This window comes from Epithele typhae (assembly GCF_022376455.1).
Source record: "Epithele typhae strain CBS 203.58 chromosome Unknown BXZ73scaffold_98, whole genome shotgun sequence".
In the NCBI taxonomy this organism is placed as follows: Eukaryota; Fungi; Basidiomycota; class Agaricomycetes; order Polyporales; family Epitheliaceae; genus Epithele; species Epithele typhae.
The window spans coordinates 19,831-41,392 of NW_025954289.1; the positions used below are offsets into that span (position 1 = coordinate 19,831).

General features: G+C 60.2%; 6 protein-coding genes across 6 annotated transcripts; 3 read left to right on the plus strand and 3 right to left on the minus strand.

Moving 5' to 3' along the window:
• Positions 1 to 842: 842 nt before the first annotated feature.
• BXZ73DRAFT_107045 (uncharacterized protein) lies at positions 843 to 3,694 on the plus strand (the record flags this gene model as incomplete). Its single annotated transcript, XM_048016813.1, has 7 exons — positions 843 to 985; positions 1,585 to 1,927; positions 3,147 to 3,227; positions 3,278 to 3,303; positions 3,360 to 3,426; positions 3,485 to 3,572; positions 3,627 to 3,694. The coding sequence occupies 7 exons, from the start codon at positions 843 to 845 to the stop codon at positions 3,692 to 3,694; spliced, it is 816 nt and encodes a 271-aa protein (XP_047872100.1).
• A 3,896-nt stretch (positions 3,695 to 7,590) lies between these two features.
• Positions 7,591 to 8,395, minus strand: BXZ73DRAFT_23173 (uncharacterized protein; the record flags this gene model as incomplete). The annotated part of the gene is made up of 2 exons (XM_048017671.1): positions 7,591 to 8,229; positions 8,282 to 8,395. Coding segments are annotated over 2 exons (753 nt in total), but the record flags the coding sequence as incomplete, so codon positions are not given.
• A 1,835-nt stretch (positions 8,396 to 10,230) lies between these two features.
• Positions 10,231 to 10,761, plus strand: BXZ73DRAFT_107047 (uncharacterized protein; the record flags this gene model as incomplete). The annotated part of the gene is made up of 2 exons (XM_048016814.1): positions 10,231 to 10,440; positions 10,483 to 10,761. The coding sequence occupies 2 exons, from the start codon at positions 10,231 to 10,233 to the stop codon at positions 10,759 to 10,761; spliced, it is 489 nt and encodes a 162-aa protein (XP_047872102.1).
• Positions 10,762 to 11,623: 862 nt separating this feature from the next.
• On the minus strand, positions 11,624 to 15,694 carry BXZ73DRAFT_107048 (uncharacterized protein; the record flags this gene model as incomplete). Its single annotated transcript, XM_048016815.1, has 10 exons — positions 11,624 to 11,977; positions 12,036 to 12,535; positions 12,598 to 12,713; positions 12,754 to 12,864; positions 12,985 to 13,085; positions 13,159 to 13,427; positions 14,300 to 14,324; positions 14,380 to 14,715; positions 14,788 to 15,397; positions 15,447 to 15,694. 10 exons carry the CDS (start codon positions 15,692 to 15,694, stop codon positions 11,624 to 11,626), a joined length of 2,670 nt encoding a protein of 889 aa, XP_047872103.1.
• Positions 15,695 to 16,392: 698 nt separating this feature from the next.
• On the minus strand, positions 16,393 to 18,105 carry BXZ73DRAFT_82009 (uncharacterized protein; the record flags this gene model as incomplete). The annotated part of the gene is made up of 9 exons (XM_048023625.1): positions 16,393 to 16,746; positions 16,769 to 16,884; positions 17,061 to 17,207; positions 17,262 to 17,263; positions 17,320 to 17,405; positions 17,461 to 17,558; positions 17,613 to 17,674; positions 17,729 to 17,891; positions 18,066 to 18,105. The coding sequence occupies 9 exons, from the start codon at positions 18,103 to 18,105 to the stop codon at positions 16,393 to 16,395; spliced, it is 1,068 nt and encodes a 355-aa protein (XP_047872104.1).
• A 516-nt stretch (positions 18,106 to 18,621) lies between these two features.
• Positions 18,622 to 19,889, plus strand: BXZ73DRAFT_93006 (ATP synthase; the record flags this gene model as incomplete). Its single annotated transcript, XM_048026561.1, has 6 exons — positions 18,622 to 18,661; positions 18,717 to 18,768; positions 18,849 to 19,065; positions 19,241 to 19,411; positions 19,577 to 19,799; positions 19,864 to 19,889. 6 exons carry the CDS (start codon positions 18,622 to 18,624, stop codon positions 19,887 to 19,889), a joined length of 729 nt encoding a protein of 242 aa, XP_047872105.1.
• Between the last annotated feature and the right edge of the window lie 1,673 nt (positions 19,890 to 21,562).

Genomic DNA, 21,562 nt, shown 5'->3' on the forward strand with positions numbered 1-21,562 from the left:
ATGCAGCACACACCTGAAGGCTCACGGCGCAGGCCATATTCCTCCCCCGACTTCTTCCGCTCTTCGCGACCTTCGCTGACGCCTCTCCGCCAGCGTATGCGGCCACGGCGCCCTCGTTTGCCCTCGCTCAGTTGTCGAACGGCCAGCTATCGGCTGTCGTCAGCGTGGCGGGGATGCAGTCTCGCAGAGTGGAACGTACGGCGCGCAAGGGCCAGGAAATGTGGGGCGCTGGCAAGGCGTGGGCGGTGCGAGCGCGGAGGGCGGGTGCATAGTCGTGCTGTGCTCCTGCAAAATCCACAGCGCACGCGTCCGAACTTGCGCGCGGCGCGGCCTCCATGGTGTGTCTTGTGTCTGTGGAACACCGTCACACGTCGCACGACTACTGGAACCTCCCTGACACGGATCGTCCTCGCAAGAGTATTCGGCACGAAACCCAGTCATCTCTGCGTCCCCACTGGAATCCGGACGCCAGACGCCTGCCCGCCCAATCCCCAGAACACGGATCCAGCACTGTCTGACCTCCATGATTTGCCTGCGGTCGTAGATGCCTTCCCGCTACGGCACCACAGCAAAAGACATCGCGGCCGTGGGGAGATCGAAAGGACGCAGGACGGGAGGCACGCACGGGAAGAAGATAAGAGCGAGGGTGCGAAACGTACCTGGAGGCCGATCTCATCCTCCGCCTGTGTGCGGCGACGTGCGTGCGGGCTTGCATCCGGCCGCGGGCGAGTGTGCAGAGGGGACGAGCTAGACCAGATAAAAGAGGCAGACGGAGTCGCAGAGGGTCGGCCGCCGGCCATGTTTTGCAGTTCCGGTCGGTGCGCGACCTGTGCTTCAACATCATGCTTGATCTGGAGGGCGTCGTCAGCGGGCGGTGTGGCGCGGCGCGAGGAGATGGCATGCTCGCGAGCGTTCCGTTCACCGAATTGACCGCGGGCCACGCGGAGCGTAGTACACAGTGGTCCCCGTCCCACTCGATCGAGCAGTGCGTCCACCTGCGAGCAGCCGCGTCAGTCATCGGGGCAGGCGCACGAAGGGGCGGCGTGGACGCACTAATCGCCCGCGCGCCTTTGTCGAGCACGACGTCTTTGAGGCGGGGCTTGCGTCCGAGCCGGTACATGCGCGATACGCTTGAGCCGTGATGTGTGGGGGATGAGCACGCCCCGCAAGTCGTCGTCGGCCAGGTGTTCGGTCTGGGACACGAGCTGGGTCGCCGCCTGTGCCTCGAGGGGCTGTGTTTCCTCCACCGTGGGTGGGTAAGTACCTGTGCGGGACGGTATCAGCGATAGGCGAGCGCATACAGCGGAGAGGCGTACACGAGTGGCTCGAGTGTTGAGGTCTGAGGTCTAGCACCGATGACGTCGTCGTGACACGTCGGGGACAGTTCAGTGGACGGAACATCCTGTTCATACGGCGGGTCGATTGCAGCCGAGCTCGAGTGGATGGTCTGGGGGCGACGCACCAGGCATGCACCAGAGTAAATCGGCTATGGTTGCGGGAGCGCTGCACATGGAGGTGGCCAGGAGGGACGGGAAGGCGAGAGTAGCGCTCGAGCTCTGGGCCGCACTGCCTGAGGCTGCTCAGTACGCCGGGGCTTCGCGGTGTGGATGCGCTGGACGAGGTCCGCGCGTCGCTCGACGACGTGTACCGGCTCGGGCTGCGCACGCGCACACGGCGGTTCGTCTTGCGTGTGCCGGGCCCGGACGATGCGCAGGAGGTCGACGTGTCCTGCATACGACTGCGACACCCCCTCGCGGACACGCGGCTGGCGGTGCTGGAACTCGTGGTGCGCAAGGAGTGGTGCGCGACGGGGGCGGCGCTCCGGGAGGCGTTCACGGAGGAGGAGAGGTGCTGGGAGAGCGTCAGGGAGCTCTCACTCGAGCTGGAATTTGACGGGACGCTCGAGCGGGCGGCGTGCGCCGTCCTGGTGCATGGCTCTGGCTCTTGCCCTGGCGGGCCTGCTCCCCGTTGTCCCGCTGTGTGCGTATGCGTCGTAGAGAGTGCAGGGAATGTCCAATCGTAGGCTTGAGTGAGACTGTGATTAGGAGTGTGACGGGAAGTGTGCTGGCACCGACTGCGAGGAAGTAGGGCGCGCGTGCCCCGCGGAAGCGAACGAGCAGGTGTTCTATCGGGACGATGGCACGGGTGTACACTGTGTCTCGCGTTCTGCGAGAACGAATGGTCCCTCTCGAGCGCGAGCGTAGGCCAGCCATTCTCTGCTTGCACGGGATGTGAGCGTGGAATTGTGGTCTAGGAGCGTTGGGTACCTACCTCATATTCAACAGCCTGGCGCGTTGAGGGTTAGGTGCGGCCAAGGTACAGATGATTGAACGGCGACGGCGCCGTCTGGCGCGTTCTGTGCGAACACGGACGTGGTTGGGCGAAGGACGGAGTCAGTGGGGCACAGACGCTGTAGAACGATGGGGTGAGGACGGCGGGAGAGTCGGAGGGGGGAGTATTGGCTGGGAGAAGGCCTGGGAGGACGAGCGTCGAGAAGATAGATGGGCACGTACGAATATTAGGTGGCAGCAAGCAGGCTCTCATCTGCATCGTTGACCGCCCGCTCCGGGCCAGGTGACAACGACGGCCATTCGCCATTGGGGGTAGAGATACGCGTGTGGTTGGTTTGCACCCGCTAGCTGACGGGTTCTTGGGTGATATCTGGCGGCGGGGAGTGCTTCGAGGGTGTGGGGACGGTGGTCGGACGGCAGATCTGTGCGCGTTCGTTGCGAGAGTACAATGAAGGGTGGAGAGCGAAGGGTGGTCACACACGGACGTGACAGCCAATTGAGAGGCGTGCGGGAGCGGAGCGTCGATGGTCGATGGTCGACGGGTCGAATTAAGGCATCGGCGGGACGCTGGGGATGGCGGAACGTTGTCTCGATCGCTGTACGCCCTGGGACGCAACGGCGTGTAGGCGAGTGTGTTGGGCGAGGTCGTGACGCGTTGAGGGGCGGTACGCCGATGACGCGTTCTGCCGACTGCCGGTGCGCCCTGCTCAAGTCCAAGGCTGGTCAGCAAGCGCCAAGCGCTGGGCGAAAGAGGCGTCACCGCAGGCGCTCGATTGCGTCATGCGAGCGAGGTGCACTCCGCGTCAAGCGAGTTCGCGCCTTCCTCGCCCTCTCGACCGCCCCGCCCTCTCTCAGCCCATCTCGTACATGCAAGCGTCTGGGCGTCGAGAAGAACACCGAGTCCCGCCCTCTGCGTTCCAGCTCTCCGTGATCAAGGTCCGTGCCTCTTCCTTTGCACCCGACGATGTCTAACGTGAACCCGACAGGACGCAGTAGCTGTACATCCGGCACAGTTCGTCTACCTCCAGAACAAGCTATCACCAATGCGCTCAACGAGGTCCACGCGAGACGCGTCTTGCACACCGTCGGCCTGTGCACACGCGGCTTCGACCTCGCGGAGGTACGGCAGGGCAAGGTGCGGCTCTGAGATGGATGTCTGTGGTACAAAGATCGGTGAGTCTGTCTCGCACTAGGTGGAGGTACGACTACCAATTCTCTGCGTCTTCCGTCCCTCTGGATCCGAGGTCATTCTCGCCAAGATCAAGTCCTCGGATGAGGACGGTGTCCGACGTAATTCGGCCTCGTTCTCGCGCCTCGAAGCTCACTCACGCGTAGTCACTGTCGGATTCTTTAGCGACGTATACGTCCCCCTCGTTTACCTGCCGGATCCACGCACCTTGTAAGTGCCCCCCTCTCTAGCATGTCTTCCCCGACACCCATCTCCGTCCGCCCCCAGCGACCCAGAAGAGCGAGCACATTTTTCCGGCTTCCAGGATCGGAAGCAACTTGCTTGTCTCACGAGCCCCTCGGCTCACCCCTGGCGGACCGGATATACATCGACGCCGGCGATGTCCTCCGGGTGCGCTTCGAGGGAGACGAGTTCCATGAGGATGAGCCTGGACCGCCGGAGGCACATCAGGGCGTTCAACAGGCTCGTCAAGTGCGCCGTTCCCCGTATACCATCACCGTGAGTACCTTCCCTGCTTCCCCCCGTTGGTGGAAAATTGCTTATGTTTGTTCTGATTCCAGTGCCGGATGTCAGAACAGCGACTTGGCCAGTGGAGGAACGCTGGCGTCGAAACAACGGAGGATGCTACATGTAATCAGCCGGATCGCGTACTTGTTTGCTCGTATCCTTCGAGACATGTTGTAACCTCGTTCACTTCAACCAGGACAGCATTTCTAACTCGAGAGGAAGCGGAGCTGGAGGATGAAATTTCGCATCTGATTGCCATCACAAGCTATTCTGTAGAATATGTTCTCTGTTCTCGCCATATAGACGTACACGAAATAATAAGCCCAGGACCAGTCACCCCACGTCCTCCCGTAGCCCTGCACATGCAACACTATCGCATAAAGACGCGCACGACGAAAATCTAAGGTGTGCGCGGTATATCCGTGGGTGCTGCTGGCGAAGTGGCAGAAGCTGCATCGGGCGTCATGGGCATTTCGTGTGGAGTGGCAGCGGCGTCCACCACGGGGGAATCCGCAGGGCTGTGAGACGGGGTCAGCGTCGGGAATCGCACAGATGAAGGACGGATACGAGCTCGGGTTCCGCAGCTTGGTCGTTCTGTTTCTCCGATTGAGGATCTCCGGCGGAAGACGACGCGTCTGGTGGAGGGGCCCGGCACGGAGGGACCTTCGAGTGAGATCGAGGAGACGATCTTTGCACGTCTCCACCCACGAACTTCTCCGCAGGTCCATGTGACGCCATCCTCCGTTCTGACGAGCCGTATTAACACATGCTCGAGCGCTGCAACGAGCGACGGTGTGACCAGACAGCGGATGCCGTCTGAGGAATGGGAGTGGAATTCGAGTATGTCGTCCAGGATCCCGGCGTAGAACCAGGAGCAGGCGTCGTCCGGTGATACAGGCAGCGACCAGTCGATTGTGTTGAGGAGCTTTTCAAAGGAGGAGAACGCGTGCGCGACGAACGGCCGGATCGCAGCGATGCCGTCGCACTCGCGGATCCTGGGCGCCGAGTGCTGGACGAGTTCCCAGATGGAGTTGATGTGCCTGTACATGAACTTGAACTCCCCGATGAGGACGTCTTGAGAACGCAGGTCTGCGCGTCGGAGGCCACGGTCGCTGATGAGCGTTTGCATCCGGTGAGCTGCCGCGAAGGCAGCTACGGTCACGATGAGCGCTTCGACGGAGTTGAAGGTGAAGTCGCAGACGCACCGAGTCGCAACGTTCCGGTGTCACAGATATTCTGGAACGCGTCATTTTTCCACAGTTTGTCCCATTCTGAGTCTGCGCTCGCGGGTTCGACCGTTCTTAGTATACTGACGAGCAGTCGGGTCCCGGTCGCTGCGTCGGGCGCCGTGGACATTTCGTGTGGAGTGGCAGCAGCGTCCACCCCCACGGGGGAATATGCAGGGCTGTGCGAAGTTGGTGCGAAGACGCAGTGGTCAGCGTCGGGAGTCCCACAGATGGCAAGGATGGATACGAACTCGCGTTTCGGAGCTTGGTCGCTGTGTTCCCCTGATTGAGAATCTCTAGTGGAAGACAGCGCATCGGGCGGAGGGCACGGCGGGACCTTCGACCTGAGATCGAGGAGGAGATCTTGGCACCTGCGCACAGGCGTGAAACCATGCGCCTCCACTCGACTCCAGTCGTCCGTTCCAACGAGCTGTGTGAACGCGTGCTCCAGCGCTGTAACGAGCGACGGTGTGACCAGACGGCGGATGCCGTCTGAGGGATGGGAGTGCAATTCGAGTATGTTGTTCAGGATACAGCAGAAGTGGGAGGTGTTGTCCGGTGATACGGGCAACGACGAGTCAACGAGGAGTGTTTCGAAGGAGGAGAACGCGTGCGCGACGACCGGCTGGATCACAGCAATACCGTCGCACTTGCGGATCCTGGGCGCCGAGCACTTGACGAGTTCCCAGATGGAGTCGATATTCTTGTACATGGATTCGAACTCCTCGGTGAGCACGCCTTGAGAAGGCAGGTCTGCGTGTCGGAGACCACGGTCGCTGAGGAGCGTTTGCATCCGGTGAGATACTGCGAAGGCAGCTGCGGTCGCGGTGAGTGCTCTGACTTCAACGGCTTCGAAGGTGGAGTCGCAGACGCACCGAGGTGCAACGTTCCGGCGTCACTGATCTTCTGGAACGCGTCGTTTTCCCACAGTTTGTCCCATTCTGAGTCTGCGCTCGCGGGTTCGACCGTTCTTAGTATACTGACGAGCAGTCGGGTCCCGGTCGCTGCGTCGGGCGCCGTGGACATTTCGTGTGGAGTGGCAGCAGCGTCCACCCCCACGGGGGAATATGCAGGGCTGTGAGACGGGGTCAGCGTCGGGAATCGCACAAATGAAGGACGGATACGAGCTCGGGGTCCGTAGCTTGGTCGTTCTGTTTCTCCGAGTGAGGACCTGCGGCGGAAGACGACGCGTCTGGTGGAGGGGCCCGGCACGGCGGGACCTTCGACGTGAGATCGAGGAGCCGATCTTTGCACTCGTCCACCCAGCGACTCCGCGGGTCCATGTGACGCCAGTCCTCCGTTCCAACGAGCTGCATAAACACGCGCTCGAGCGCTGCAACAAGCGATGGTGTGACCAGATAGCGGATGCCGTCTGAGGAATGGGAGTGGAATTGGAGCATGTCGTCCAGGATATCATCGAACCAGTAGCAGGTGTCGTGCAGTGATACAGGCAGCGACCAGCCAATCGTGCTGAGGAACATTTCGAAGGAGGAGAACGCGTGCGCGACGAACGGCTGGATCGCAGCGACGCCATCGCACTCGCGGATCCTGGGCGCCGAGTCCTTGACGAGTTCCCGGATGGGGCGGATGTGCTTCCACATGAACTTGAACTCCCCGATGAGGACGTCTTGAGAAGGCGGGTCTGCGCGTCGGAGGCGACGGTCGCTGACGAGCTTTTGGATCCGGTGAGCTGCCACGAAGGCAGCTGCGGTCACGGTGAGCGTTCTTCGGACTTCGACGGGGTTGAAGGTGAAGTCGCGGACGCACCAAGTTGCAACGTTCCGGCGTCACTGATCTCCTGGAACGCGTCCCGTATCCACAGTTTGTCCCATTCTGAGTCTGCGTTTGCGGGTTCAACCGTTCTTTGCATGCTGAAGAGCAGTTGGGCCGCAGTCTTGTTATGCTCTGATGAAGCGGGCGTTCTAGGAAAGCTGGTGTCCTCGTCTCCTCCGCCCTCGAGCACTTCTTGAAAAGAGAACCCGCCGGCCACGTTCAAGAGGGGGGTCGTAAACATCTTCACCATAAAGTCTGGCCAATGAAGCACGGACCCGTATAGGGCCGAGAGGCGTCCGAAGGTCCATTCCCGATACGACTTTGCAACCCGTGGGTCGCTGGATAGGCAGATCGCAGACGTGTGCGCCATGCTGACGTTTTGAGAGCTGATCATCGCCCAGTGGACCGTCTGGGCGTCGAGATCGGTTGCGCTTTGTGAAAGAATGGCCTCCTCGTCGCCTTTCCATATTGAAAGAGGCTCCGGAAGCCTTCTCGAGGACAAAATGTCGCGGAAGGCCTTCCATCTGTGCTCCCAGACACTGTCCTCTGAGCACCTCAAGTAACGGGTGTGGGAAAAAGAGTGGAGGGCATATATTATTGAACCATAAACGGGCGAGTAGAAGCTGAGAATGACACTCCAGAGAGGATGGAAGGCCCTGGACTGAGGCGAAAAGTAACACATCGAGGGATAGATCGAGGGGACGATGGTTGTGACAATGATGAAAAGCAGGAGCATCCCAACGAACACCGCAGTGGCGGAGAAGACGCGGACGTCGGAGTGGAAGAGGAGGATGAGGAGGCCAGCGAAGAAGAGAACGACGGCGGCGATCAGAAAGAGAGGTACGAGCGAGATGATGAAAGGGATGTGCGCTTTATTGAGGTTCGAGAGCCGGTAGATGCGACGTCGTGTGATTGGTGCGGAGAACCCGTAGAGCCCGGTGTTGTACTCTTTGAGCCACTGCTTCACCATGATCCCAATCGTTGCCGACGACAAGCTGAACGTGAGACTAGTGAACCAGAGCGCATTCACCCAAACGGCCCAGGTCTCGGGGCGAAACGGGGTCGGCACGATGTCCTGGAACGCCAAGGCGGTGGAGTTGACAAATGAGGGATTGAGCGTGAAGCTTTTCAGCTGGGCAGAGACCTGAGTCAAGATCGCGTTGGTTTGATCGCTCGATTGAGGCTGGAGCATTGCGAAGGCAATGGTGTTGAATGCGGTAAGAGCGGCAGAGAACAGACCGTCCTGAGTGGTCGCAGGTGAGGGTCACCGCCGAGGCATGAACATCGACACGTACAAAGGTCAAGAGACCGTCGATCTCCTTGTTCCACTGGTCGACGAGCTCGTCGCTGTACTTCTCCACCGTCTTTCTCGTCTCATCCCATGCCGCATCGATCTCCGTTTGCTTGTACTTGTTAGACCGTGGCGAGATCTATGATTCAGAACGTTCAGCATATCTTGATGCAACCGAGTGAGATGCAGGACGTACTATCACATCCTCGTGTATATCCGACAGTTCTGTATCTGCTGCTGCTAGTGATGGTTCGATACGAGTCTGCGCACCCCATGAATCTCCAGTATCTGGCAGAAAGTGAACGATATACTCACGGGTTCAATCCCACCAACGTTCCTTTCCGTTCCAATACCCTCTTCTGCCGCTTGCGGGCGCTGATCAATGGTGAGCATACGAGAGGGACGTGGAAACGATCACACGACACCTTCTTGAATTCATCAAGAATCTCCTTCAGCAGGACACAGAATTTGTCAAGGGACACGTTCGCCTGATCGAACTGCATGAGCAAATTTTAGCTTCCGAAAGAGAAAAACAGTCATACTGGCAGCGTCATGGAGGAGGGTGTATCTTCAGAGAGACGAGCCGTGTTTGAGGTTTGTTGAATGGACAAATGCGCCGAGGTCTGAGTGTGAGTGTATTAGCTGCCAGTCGTTCGCCTCATTGGGTGATTCAAGTCTGTGCGTACCGGAGCGTGGGGTGAATCATTGGCAGCCTCGACGATCGGCGAGGGCGGCATAGTGAGGCTGACTGGGATGGAGGTTCCCTGAGCGCCAAATCTCGCGAGACGGGATGTGAGCAAGGACGTGGGTGGGGAGGAGGACGGGGAGTGAGCGGTAGGCGAGCTGAAGAGAACATACAGCCTACCCGTGTTAATAGACGCATGCGCTGACCGCGCAAACTCCGCCTGGCAGTTCCGCGGGACTAAGGAGAGGGCTACGGTCGACGTTGGACTCATGCTCGTGCACCACACTCGCCAAACGTGGGCGTGCCGGATGGCCCTGCACGTCCGTCTTCGCGTTCGACACTGCAGAGTTCTACCCCTCGGTCACCCACACGATGCTCGCGAGCATGGCACCAGAGATAGGCGCCAGTGGAGGGTCGGCGGGAATTGGGCGGCAAGCGGGAACGCGAGCCACCATTTTCCTCTCCCTCTCCCTCCTCTGTCTCGTTTCACGCGTCGCACCCCGTTCAGGCGTCCGGCGGCACCTGGTGCCAGCCATCTCCTTCGCCCACCCTCCTGGCGGCGCCCACGACATGCACAACATGCGAGGACATCCTTAAGCTCGTCCATCCGCCTCCCCCGCTTCGCGCCCGCCACGCACCCCCAATCGCGGGTGCCCGGTGCCCGGTGCCGTACTCCCTGGCCTGCCTCCCTGCAGGTGGACACTGGACACCTGCGACGTGTGGGTGGCGTTCAGCCGGGCGTTCTCCACTCGGAGATGAGGATGTTGGGGGCGCGATGAGTTACGGCGACCGCTAGCTCGGTGCGTACACCCCGTTTTGTGCTCTCCACCTCTGCTTGACCCCCGTCCACCTTGCTCTCCTCCGCTCTTGCGCGGGCCCTGTTCGCTCGCGCGGGCAGTGGGGCACGTCTGACTCGCGGGTGCGACACGGCGTCCCCATCACCCCGTTGCCGGTCTCCCCGCCCTCCGCCCCGCCCTCCTCCGCTCTTGCGCGCGTTTCGCTCGTCCATGCGAACCCGACCTCGCCGCGCTCTGCGCGCTCGTTCAACTCGCCGGCGCGCAGCACCACGTCCCCACCAACATCGTCGACAAGGCTCGCAGGGAATCGGTGATCATCGCGGAGGTCGAGCACAAGCACCTTGGCGGTTTCGAGTGAGTCCCGAGACCTTTAGCAGATGTTGCTGTACTCACCCAGAGACCACCCTCGTGACATCTTACGCCCTACACGCCAGCAACGGCATCTCTTGCCTGCTGAAAGCTGCACGTTGAATGGTGACCGCAGCGACCGCGAGCCGTTCGCCGAACTCCATCGTGAGCGTATGGCAAAAGCTTCTCAAACTCATCCTCGACTTCGACGCCTCCAGGTCCGTCGTTCCTCACCCCTATCTGCCCCTCGCCCACCCCAAACGCGTGCGACTCTCCCTCACGCGCATCTCCACCAAGGTCTCTTCACGCCAGCCCATGATGCTCGACCTCCGTGTGGGTCGACAGTATCCCAGATGAATGCTCGATACAACCCAGATGGACTGGCTCGGGCTCCCCTCGCACTCGGCGGACGGGCTATACAACGCGTTCACGCCGCTCGTCGAGGGCATGCCCGACCGCATGGAGGCGGCGGGCGTTGCGCTGATGTACGTGGACCTGCGCGTGTGCCTGTCGCGCGCGATCGCTTCCCCCTCCTCGACGACTCCCGGATGTCGCCCGTCACCTTCACCATCGACGACACGAAGACGCTCCGACGCTCGCCGACTTCGATCCCGATACGCGTCCACCGTTCCGCACCCCGGTGGACGGTCCTGAACGGCGGCGGCGGCACAGCTCGCCACGCGTGTCACAAACGCCGGCAGGCGCGCCCTGCCGCGAGGTTCTGGGTCGACGAAGTGGGTGGGTGGAGCGCTACGAACTGCAGGTACGCATGCTCTATTTTCTCGCCCTGCGGTCACTGACACCGTGCGGTCTCTTTCTCCCGACAGTACTGCGACGCTGGCACGGCCTCCGAGCGTGTGTCGGGTATGGACACGGGCGTCGACGTCGACGTGAGGCCCGCATTGAACGTTGAACCTTGACAGACCCCGCTCCGGTCCACCTCCAGCTTAGGGCACCAGAGCGCAGCGTAGACGGAATGCACCACGACGATAGCGAACGCGAGGTGCAGCCATGTGCCGTGCCCGTGCGCGCCGGGCGGTCCCCGGTACCGACACGGTCGCGGACAGGCCTGCTGGCCTGCGCGTCGGGAGGAGTGGGGCGTAGACTCGTCGTAGTTTGTAGTTGGCACAAGATAGCTCGCGGCCGTGCAAGTCGGCCGTGTATATATACATGCGGTGCTGTACAGTAGTACTGTGCAATGCCATAGTGTTGAGCGCACGAACTTCCACGGGTTCCCGAGGGTCCACCGTGTGTGTGTGCACAGGTTGGATGACCCGCGCCCGTACCCGAGGCACCTGCACCCGTGGTGATCCCTACCGGGTACAGGCTACATATGTATGATCCTCGTTCGCCCCACTCCCTCCTTCTGCGCACGCTGAAGCACGTCCAAATATCGTACTTCAGTGAGCATCCGGGAGAACGTTCGCGCATGTACTTATGGGTATGGGTATGTATGATAAGACAGGACGCGGAAAGTATCGGCATGAATGCACGACAGTGTGTGTCGCCAACGCAACTAGTCCGTACCATCGACGTTCGCGATAGACATCATAGACAGCTCCATCCACAGCCGCCTCGCCACACGCGGTGACTCCCCTTCAGAATCCTCCCGCTCCTGCGTCTGCGTCTGCGGCAGCAGCGACGCCCCGTCTCCTTCTCCTTCTCCTTCGTCGCCACTCTCCTCCGGCAGCGGCTTGCGCTTCACCCCCTTGCGCATCGGTGACTTCCTGACCAGTGTTTCGTCCTTGAGCGTTTTCTTTTCTCGCGCCCGCGTCGCCTCCATCGCGCGAGGCTCTAGCTCCTCTGCCGGCTCCCCCACAGGCCCCCCACCGACCTCACCCAGAGCCCCCACCGCCCATGCACCCATGTCCTGCGACAGCGCCTGGAGCTCCTCGCCCGCCACCCGCGCCCGCGACAGCACTTCCGACCGCCGCTGGAGCCTGCCGCGCCGGCTCCTCTCGCTCGCGGCGGACCGCGGGCACGACAGCACATAGCCGCCTCTTGTCGTCGTCGGCGTCGGCGTCGCGCACCGGGGTCGCGGCGTGCTCGAGCGACGGCGGGTGCACGACGAGGATGAGACTCGGGCCGTCGAGAGACCTGCACGAGCCCGCCGCGGAGCGCGTTGACGCGGCCCGCTCGCCGTCCATGCGGAGCAGTGAAGCCGTCCCGGGCGGCCTTCGCGGGGCCATCGGCGGGGCGGCGGGCGGCGGGGTGTGCGCGGGCTCTGCTGCTGGCGCGCTGTCTGCGAAGGAGGGAGCAGTGGGGGGCGACTGGAGCGACGCGGTGCGAAGCGCAGGGGGAGTCGCGGGGAGCGGCCGGGGCGCGCCTTCGAGCTCGGCCTCAGTCGCGAGCCACGGGTGGCACAGCGTACTGAGCGACATGCGCTCGCTCGGGGAAGACGCGAAGAGCGCGCGGATGAACCGCTCGGCTGTGGGTGTGTGCAGGGCTCAGGTCAGCTCGCGTGGCGAGGAAGAGGGAGGGGACACGCACCCTGCTCGCTCACGTCGCACTCGTACAGGGGCGTCCACTGCACCCGGCGGGTCGTGATGTTGGTATGGATGTCCGTGTTCGGTGGGTCTGCGTCGAACGGGGTGCCCTGCATGAGCCTGACCAGAGAGAATGGTCAGCACGCCCAGACGGACGCACATGGCAATGACAATCACACCGACGCTCCAGCTGTCGACCAGGTTCGAGTACCCGTCCGGTGTGGGCTCTGGGGAACGCCACGACGCCTTGAGGTGCAAACGAGGAATAGTCCTCGAGTCGAACGAGCGAAATCGGACGGCGATTGCAGGCGGTGTGTTGGACGTTGGCGGGCATGGCGAGCGCGGATGGTACCGTCAATTGGGCGCGTCCTCCGCTATCGAAAACACGCACGCCTGCGTATCCGCCGCGGAGGGCTCGTTGATCGGGACATCGGTTGGGATGGTGTCTGTGAACGTGTGCAGGCGCACAGGGGGGGGATCATAGGCAGCGGGCTGGAGATCGCGAGCCCTGAGCGAAGGGCGCGGCCTGTGCCATGAACTCCGCTTTGGGGAAGTGAAGCCTGACGGGCGGTGGGCCCTGCGCATTCTTGGTACGGACGACGATGGGCGACGTCAGCAGCAAAGCCAGGTCGAGGCAGTTGAACGCATAGACGCGGTAGAACGAAGGGGTGCGGACGTTGGAAAAGACGGAGGGGGGAGTGTTTGGTAGGAGAAGGGCTGGGAGGATGAGAAGGTAAATAAGCACGTACAAGTGGTTGGCCGTAAGCACGCCCTCATCTGCATCGCCGACCGCCCGCTCCGGGCCAGATGGCGACGGGAATTGGAAGAAGCGGTCTGGTTCGTTTGCACAAGTTCGCCGACGGGTTGTTGGATGATGTCTGGCGGCGGGGAGCGCGTGGGGGTTGTGGAGAGGGTGGAGGACGGCCGATCTCTTGCTGGGTGCCGCTGACTGTGGGCGTTCGTTGACAGAGCACATCGAAGCTCGGGCACTGACGGACAAGACAGACAAAGAGGCGTTCAGGAGCGGAGCGGCGATGGTCGATGGTCGCTGGAGGCGAGTGCGTTTGGCGAGGTTTCGACACATTGAGGGGCGCCGGATGAGGTGTTGTGTCGGCCACAGTGCGCCCTGCGTTCAGTCAAAGTGCGCGGAGGGTAGGGCGAGACCCGCGGGCCGACTGCGTGCGGAAAACGGGCGCTCCGCGTCACCACGGGCGCTCGATTGCGTCATACGCGCGGGAGGTGGACGAGGGCAAGTCGACTCCGCGTTGAGCGACTCCGAGCTCACCTTCCTCGCCCTCTAAACCGCCCCATGCATCTCTATCACCCCGTATCATACTTGGAAAGCATCCGGGCGTCGAGAACAACACTAAGTCCCGGCCTCTACGTTGTGGCTTTCCATGATCGAGGTCCGCGCGTCTTCCTTCACAATCGACCTACGTTAGTTCCGTCGCTGTGATCCTCGAGACTAGTATCATACAACATTCCATCTTTATCGTAATGAGCACCAAGTACAACCGTTCATTTAGCGTACAATGGATGGTATGACACCGCGGAGCGAGGGCGTCACTTCAATGGTACTGTGTACAAGACGGATGAAACAGAATTGATCGCTGTCTTACTGGCACGAATCAAGATAAAATACCCTCAGAAGACCCCCGGCATTCTCTCAAGAATTTCACGATATTGACGGACCTCGGACTTCTTACTGAATCCACCCTTGATCACGAGACGCTTCACAGGAAGTTGAGCGAAGGCCGTGTGCAGAACAAACGGGAAACGAACGCACCTTCCAGTTCTTATGAATCGCACTTTTCCGTCCCTTGATGACCCAGTCCAAGAAAGTGTCTCTGAACAGACGCAACAACCGAGGGGACATTTGTTGCGAGACGATGCGGATCAGCTCGCCCTCGGGATGGCGCGGGCGCGGGTGCGTGAGCTCCACGAACAGACCGCCGTCCGAGAAAGGACGCCAAGAATCTTGCACGTTGAGGTCAGCCTTGCGATCGGACGCGATGGGTGTGTCGTCAAACGTCCCGACGTCGACCCAGTCCGGGTCTCCGTCGTCCAAGGGGATGCTCGTCCGCGCTATCTTCCGGCAGGACGACTGGTGGACGACCCAATGCTACGTTGGAAAAATGAGCGCACGGCGTGCACGCAAGCCACGGCGGGCGGCCAAGAGGACAGAGGTACGTACCCGAGCTTGGCACTGCTTGCTGCAATAGTACGCCTTCGACGGCCCGGAGCACTTCCCCGCGCACTTTTTCAACGCTCCCATGTTCACCGCATATATGCCGCATCCCGGCGCCGCGCAGCGATACCTGTTCTCGCGCCCGGGGGCCTTCATCCTCTGCTGCTCGAACTGGCCCTGCTGCTCGACGCGGAACAGGCGGTACACGTTCCGGAGGTTCCCGAAGCCCTTGAAATGGGCGCACGCGTACAGGTCGACCCCCCAGCGCGGCGCGACAGTCTCGATCCAGATCGCGACGCGGATGACGACGCGGGGGATGAAGTCGCGCTCGGCGACCATGTTGCAGTACAGCGCGGCGTGATAGAGGAGCGAGTGCGGCGCGCGGTGCGCGACCGCGTCGCCGCGCGCGGGTTTGGTCTCGGCGTGCATCTGGAGGTAGACCCAGGCGGCGGCGGCGAGCGCGCGGAGAGCGAGGAGCTCGTCGACATTGCGCGCCCGCGACTTCTGGCCTCCCAGGTGGTAGCGGGGGTGCGGGCAGCCGCGGACGATGGTTTGCAGCAGCTCGATGATGTCCATGCCGCCGAGGATCTTTGCGGAGCGACAACCTGACATCTCACTGAGGAGGGGGCGTCAGAGAGAGCGAGATCGCTGGAAGGTGGTCATACCGAAGGGCGAACTCAAGCATCGAAGGACCGTGATCCGCATCCATCAGACCCATGAGACTGTCGATGTCGTAACCTTCTAGGTCCTTGATAGTCTCCTGATATTTTTGGTTGGCGCTGGTTGTCGCACGACAGTCGTAAAAGACCTCATCCTTGAGCGTGACGAGTGTGTCCAGCTTTCGGAATGACTTGAAGGGCCAACCAGGCAAGGTGGGAGGATCGACCTTGATGTAAGAGACGAAAGGAGCCATCATTGGGCGAGTTCAAGCGCTCAAGAAGTCCTGCGGAAAGCTCGGCCCGATTCCCACGGGGACAGGCGCCTGTGCGGCTCCATGTGGGGCGCGGACGGGGCTGGACGGGGGTGTGCACTTGATACAATAGCAGCCATCGACAGACATATGGTGGACCAAAACGGACGCACTGCGGAGTGGATGGATCCTTGCCGCCGTCCCGAGTCCCGACACTCAGAAGCCAAGCACGCGCGCGCGAGCGTGATCCGACTCGCTCGTAAAGCGCAAGCTGGGGAGCAACCGGAGGCCGCCGGACGTTCGTTTCCTGCAGATTGAGCCGGGAGCGCGAGACGACTCAAGATCGCCGGGATCTTGCGCGGGCTTACGAAGTTGAGATCCTGACCAATAGCTAGAGAGCTCGCGCAATCGAAGGAGCACGCGACACGCCCTTGTACCAGGTCAAATTCACCTCAGGCCTCAGGGACGACAGCTGCTAGTGCCTGTGAGGAGGGACCCTGAAGTACGTTGGCGAGTACCCACGTCGGAGGTGGCGGCGCGGTGGACGCGTAAGAGGGAACAGGAGGATGACTGTGCACACAGCTAGCGCTTCCACGCGGACGGTGACCGTCGCATTCTCAGGAAGGCACTCCTAGAACGCCCCGCTGTGCGGAGTTATTCTTTCAATAGAGCTAGACCTTAGAAATCGAACAACATACATGTCACATCCCTCGCTCTCCCTCTGTACTACACGGCCCGTGCCCGGTCGCCCGCACATCGTTTCTAGTGACCCCACGGTATTCAAGCTCAGGGCTCAACTCGTACTCGTTCGACCCGTCTTCGATCGCTGTCGAATCGTCGCCGATCGAGTCCGCGAGAGAGCCCAGGACCCGCTCTTTGAAGAAGACGACCGTGTTTATCCTGTCCTGATCGGCTCGCAACGGCCCATCACGCGTAGGAAGCGATGTCATCCCTGCCTGGGAGATGCGGAAATTCGTGTCCTGGAGGTTGAGGAGGAAGCGGCCGACGAGAACCGCATTCATCCTAGGGGCGTCGCGTGTGGCGTCGGTGAGAGTCTGAGAGCAGTGAAGAATATACGTACGGCTCAACGAGGAGGATGATAGAGCTGATGTCGTCAGTGGAAGACGTGAGGATCTGAGAGCACGTTAGTACGGATTCCACTTTGGGCACGAGAAGGGAAGCAGCTACAGAGCCTATCGAGAAGCCAAGATGCAGGCCGTTCATGATGAGGAGAACACTGACGAGGTGTCGCGTCAATTGGAAGTGATAGGCGCTGGAAAGAGAGGTTCGAAGGCGTACACGAAGTAAACCATTCCTAAGGACTGGTCAAAGATGCTTCGAAAGCAAAACGTGGGCAAGGAACACATACCATCTCGAAGTAGTAGGACAGAGAAGCTGTATCGCAAATTCTGCCCCGCCGCCCGAGCAATCTTGGTGGCCTTGTATGTCGCCATCCAGGTGACGACGATTACGATTAGGTCCGAGAGGATAAGGGACGATCGCGAGATGGCCGTTACTGGATGAAGCACTAGTTAGCGCGGTTTGTGGGCCAGATGAAAGCTCTACATACGTCTGGCGAAACGAGGATGTCAGCAATTCGTCAGATAGCTGAGCATCTGTACACTCACGCAGTAGAGAGGGAGTAAGACTCAGCCACGTCTTGACCACACCCCCATATAGGGTCGATGGTGACGGTGGAGTAACGAAAATCCACCTGGAATGTCGTCAAGATTGATGCCTCGACGGAATATCAGAAAGAATATACTTACGAAGTTCACGCCAACCGGGGCCATTGATAACAAAAGTACAACACCTCCAACTAGCCATGATCTCCCGCTGAGAGCAAATGCGCGGAGGGCCGAGAAGGCTAAAAGACACGAAGATGAGCGGCAACGACGTGAACGGAGTGTAGGAGACGCACAGGCCCATGGAACATAGCTGAGAATCTCGACGACTCTTGTGCCGTTCACCCACACAGCGCAGCTAAAGATGGGTCGTGAAACATACGCTCTGGGTGATGACACGTAGACAACAGACCTCGATTGCGAGAAAGGCCTGTAGTCTTGTAGTAATGTGAGGTTGTAGATCAGGACCCAGTACCGGTTGATGAGGAAAATTGCAGATGCGCCTGTTATCCTCTGGCGCCAAAAGAGATCAAGCTCTGCGTCGAGCGTGATGATATACTCGTAGCTGATTAAAGCTGCAGAAGTATTCCGTGGTCAACACATGCAGCCAACGACGACTGTGGCGCGCAGCGGCAGCGCACCGATGGTAGCAAAGGTGAAGCAATTGTAAACAAAGCTGCAATACCAAGACGTGAGAACAGCAGAAGAGACGTGCGGGAATGAGAGAACTTACACGCCTTCATACTCACTTATAAGTTCTGGGTCATAGCTCGTCTGGTCACCAGACATCGGACGGAGGAGAGAAGTCGTAGGATGGAAGCGGAGAGCATGAAGTGGGGGCGCTGATATATCGAACGACGATCCCGCACGATTACGTGCAAGACCCACGCTAAGCGCAAGGTTACGCCCCAGTAGAGCACCGGTTTATAGGCGGGGAAGACCACGAAAGCGTCGATTGGTTGCAAATTCGACCTCATTGACAGCGTCAAGAGGTCCGTGTTGATGCGCCGGCGCAAGATTATCGCTGGAAGGAGGTTACAGTGCCCCATCCTTGGTGTACGCGTGAAGCAGAAAGATCGGCGTGGTTATACATCACACAATAGCTGTGGCAGAGCATTGATGGGGGAGCTGACTAGTGGCAGAGCGGTGCGCGTCGTCGTCGCAGCGGTGGGTGGCGGAGTCGGGATCGGATTTTGCCGGCTTGACGCGTCGTGAGAGACCGGGACGCTGGTTCCCACGGATGAGGCGCCTGGACAGAGGTGCTCGCCGTGGCAGGCGACGGCCAGCACCTCTCCCCCATCCGACATGGCCTCCAGGATTGCCGCCTCCTCCCTCAGGGCCTCTGGTACGCTCGACCTCTTGCCGCTCTCCCGCTTTGCTGCTCACCCCTCTTTCCCCAGCCTCCCGTGTGCGGCCTCAGGCCGTCTCCGCCATCCCCCGCGTGGTCGCTGCGTGAGTACACGTCCCGTCGCGTCCGTCTGCCCGTTTTCCTCACACTCGGCGCGGTCTTTTTCTTTGTGTCCGTTATGCAGCCGTGGCATGGCGAGCTCCTCAAAGCCTCCCCCGGAAGAGCGCGCCGCCGAGATCATCAACACCCTCCCCTCCTCTCCTGGCCTCGTCACCAAAACCGGCACGGCCATCCTCGGTACTGGCCTGCTCGCCACCGCCATCTCCCAGGAGCTTTACGTCGTCAACGAGGAGACCGTCATCGCTGCGGGCTTCTTCATCCTCATTACCTTCATCTACCGGGTGCGTGTCTTCTCATTTTGCGTCCCTCGGCCCATCTCGCACAGTAGAGTGCAATTCTACGCCTCTGCTGCTGTTGAACGCGTGTCTCGCGGAGTTGTGTGTGGCAGCGTTGGGGAAAGCGTGCCCTATGTTCCCTTCCCGGTTTGTCTTCTAGCACTCACACATTTCCCTGCAGAGTGCCAAGGACGGCTACAGGGAATGGGCTGAGGACCACATCAACCGCTTCCGCAACATCCTCAACTCCTCCCGTTCGGAGCACACCCAGGTCGTCAAGGACCGCATTCAGTCTGTTGAACAGATGAAGGATGTCGTCTCCATCACCGAGGGTCTCTTTGCGCTCTCCAAGGTGCGTTTTCCTGGGCATGCGCGTTTTTCTCTCCCCATCGTCCTTCACATCCACACACATTCTGTCCGCATCCTATCGGCTTTGGCCCAGTTCCAGCCTTCTTGCTCCGCACAAACTCCTACCCGTGTCGTTTAGGTTAGGAACTCATTGCTGACCCCCGACCAGGAGACCGCGAAGCTCGAGAACGAGGCCTTTGTTCAGCGCCAGAAGGTCACGCTCGCCACCGAGGTCAAGTCTGTCCTCGACAGCTGGGTCCGCTTCGAGCAGCAGGCGAAGGAGTCAGAGCAGGCCGACCTTGTCAAGTCCGTCGTTGACAACGTGATGAAGAGCATCCAAGACCCCAAGGTCCAGAAGGAGGTCCTCACCAGCGCCGTGGCCGAGATCGAGCGTGAGTACCCTTTGCATTGGCGCATTGACGAGCACCCCGGGCTGATGTGTGCCGTGCGATTCAGAGCTCATCAAGAACAAGGCCATCTAGACGGCGCTGTAGACGATGTCGGTGTGTAGTACGCGTGGCAGATTATTCTATGCGAGACTACTTGTGCCGAATTGGCTGTAATCGTTGGATCACGGGTGCTTTCTCTGCGTTCGCATTTGCGCTGCGATCATGTTCCCCCATTGTGCATGTCATTCACAAGGTGGCTGTGCGGTAGAAGGCGTCGGAAAAGTCAATGCTAGTCCTAGGGACGTAACCTAATCATCAAAGACGCGGTTGGATATTTGGAAGCTCCGAGATGCTTTAAAGTAGACGGTCACACGTCCCATTCGGGAACCAGCCGCTTTCGTCTCGTCTTCCTGGACCCGGGTCTTTTTTTTTTTGGGGGGGGGGTCAATCATATCCCGCGTACGGAGTACAGGTGCGGCTTTTCTACATGGGTGACACTTGGTGGACGAGTGTTCTCAGCCTGTGGGCCTTTTTTTTTTTTGGATCCTTGTTTATTGTCCTCGAGGGCGGAGCCCTATGGTAGGCATAACATACAGTGAGTTCGTACGTAGTGTATCCCAGAACAATGGAGAGCGTCGTCTTTGCATATGCTCCCTCGGGTTGAAGGTTGTGGGCCTACATCTAAGGGCTGGTTGCACCCCCTGTCTGTTCAGAGTGCTCGTCATCTGTGTCGCAGGGCGGTCTTTTCACGTCGTCCGCGCTGTTTTTTTCCGCTCGCCTTCTCTGTTTGGTGCATATGTTTTCACCCACCCCCTTCTTTATGACAGCGCGTCCGCAAACGTGAATGTGCCATCTCTTGGTGATGGAAAGGTCTTGGTACGCCTAGAGGCGCTGCAGGAAATCGATTTCGCCTCCGCAGCGCCACCAGCGTTCATACCTCGTGCGTTCGAGCAGTATGTGGCTGCGGCTTTGCAGCACATGACACTTGGGGCATTCCGTGGGTTCACCCTTGAAGAAACGCGCTCGGAACGATCCGATGGGCGCATGATTGAATATTGAGCACCGCGCGGCAGAAGCGAGACATCGCCGCAGGCGAGTGTCCGTGCGCTCCCAGCGCAGCGCTGGTTGTGTGTTTTGGCGGGTCAAACACCCGTAACCTCAGGAAGTCGTGGCCCGCGTATGGGCGTGAGTTGCGGTATCGTCCCCGCCACTCAGACTTCAGCCGCACCGCCAGCATATGGCGCGCGAACGCCGCTGAGCACTGTTCGCGCTCCTGAGGCATGCAAGTCCGCCGCCGCTTTCGCATCTGCGTCGATCGCCTCATTCCATTCGATCCCGGTGTGCGATGGGCACCAGTGGAACACGATGCGCCGGCACGCATCTTTGTCCAGCCATTCGCGCCCTGGCCCCTGGACCCGGGTCGAAAACAAGGACGGCGATATATGGCTGCGCTGGAATGCCACGTGGCCGCATCGTGGGATTCCTGAGGGTCGAACTTGCAGTGCCAACGTCGGGTGGACGGTGTTCTTGTACTGCAACACTCATACGCGCGGTCTTTGTCCACCTCCGTTGCTAGCTGAGCAAAGCAGCACCAAAGGCATAAAGTTGTAAGTAGCTTTTGTAGCTAAAATGTGCTAACAGACCTTTGCGCCCGCCGCGGAACGTCTTTCCGGCCCGACCGCGCTCAACTTCCCCCCTGATCGCGTCTGACCTTCTGCCATCATCGCCAGACCTCAACAAGACACCACCCGAGTCACTCGCGTACA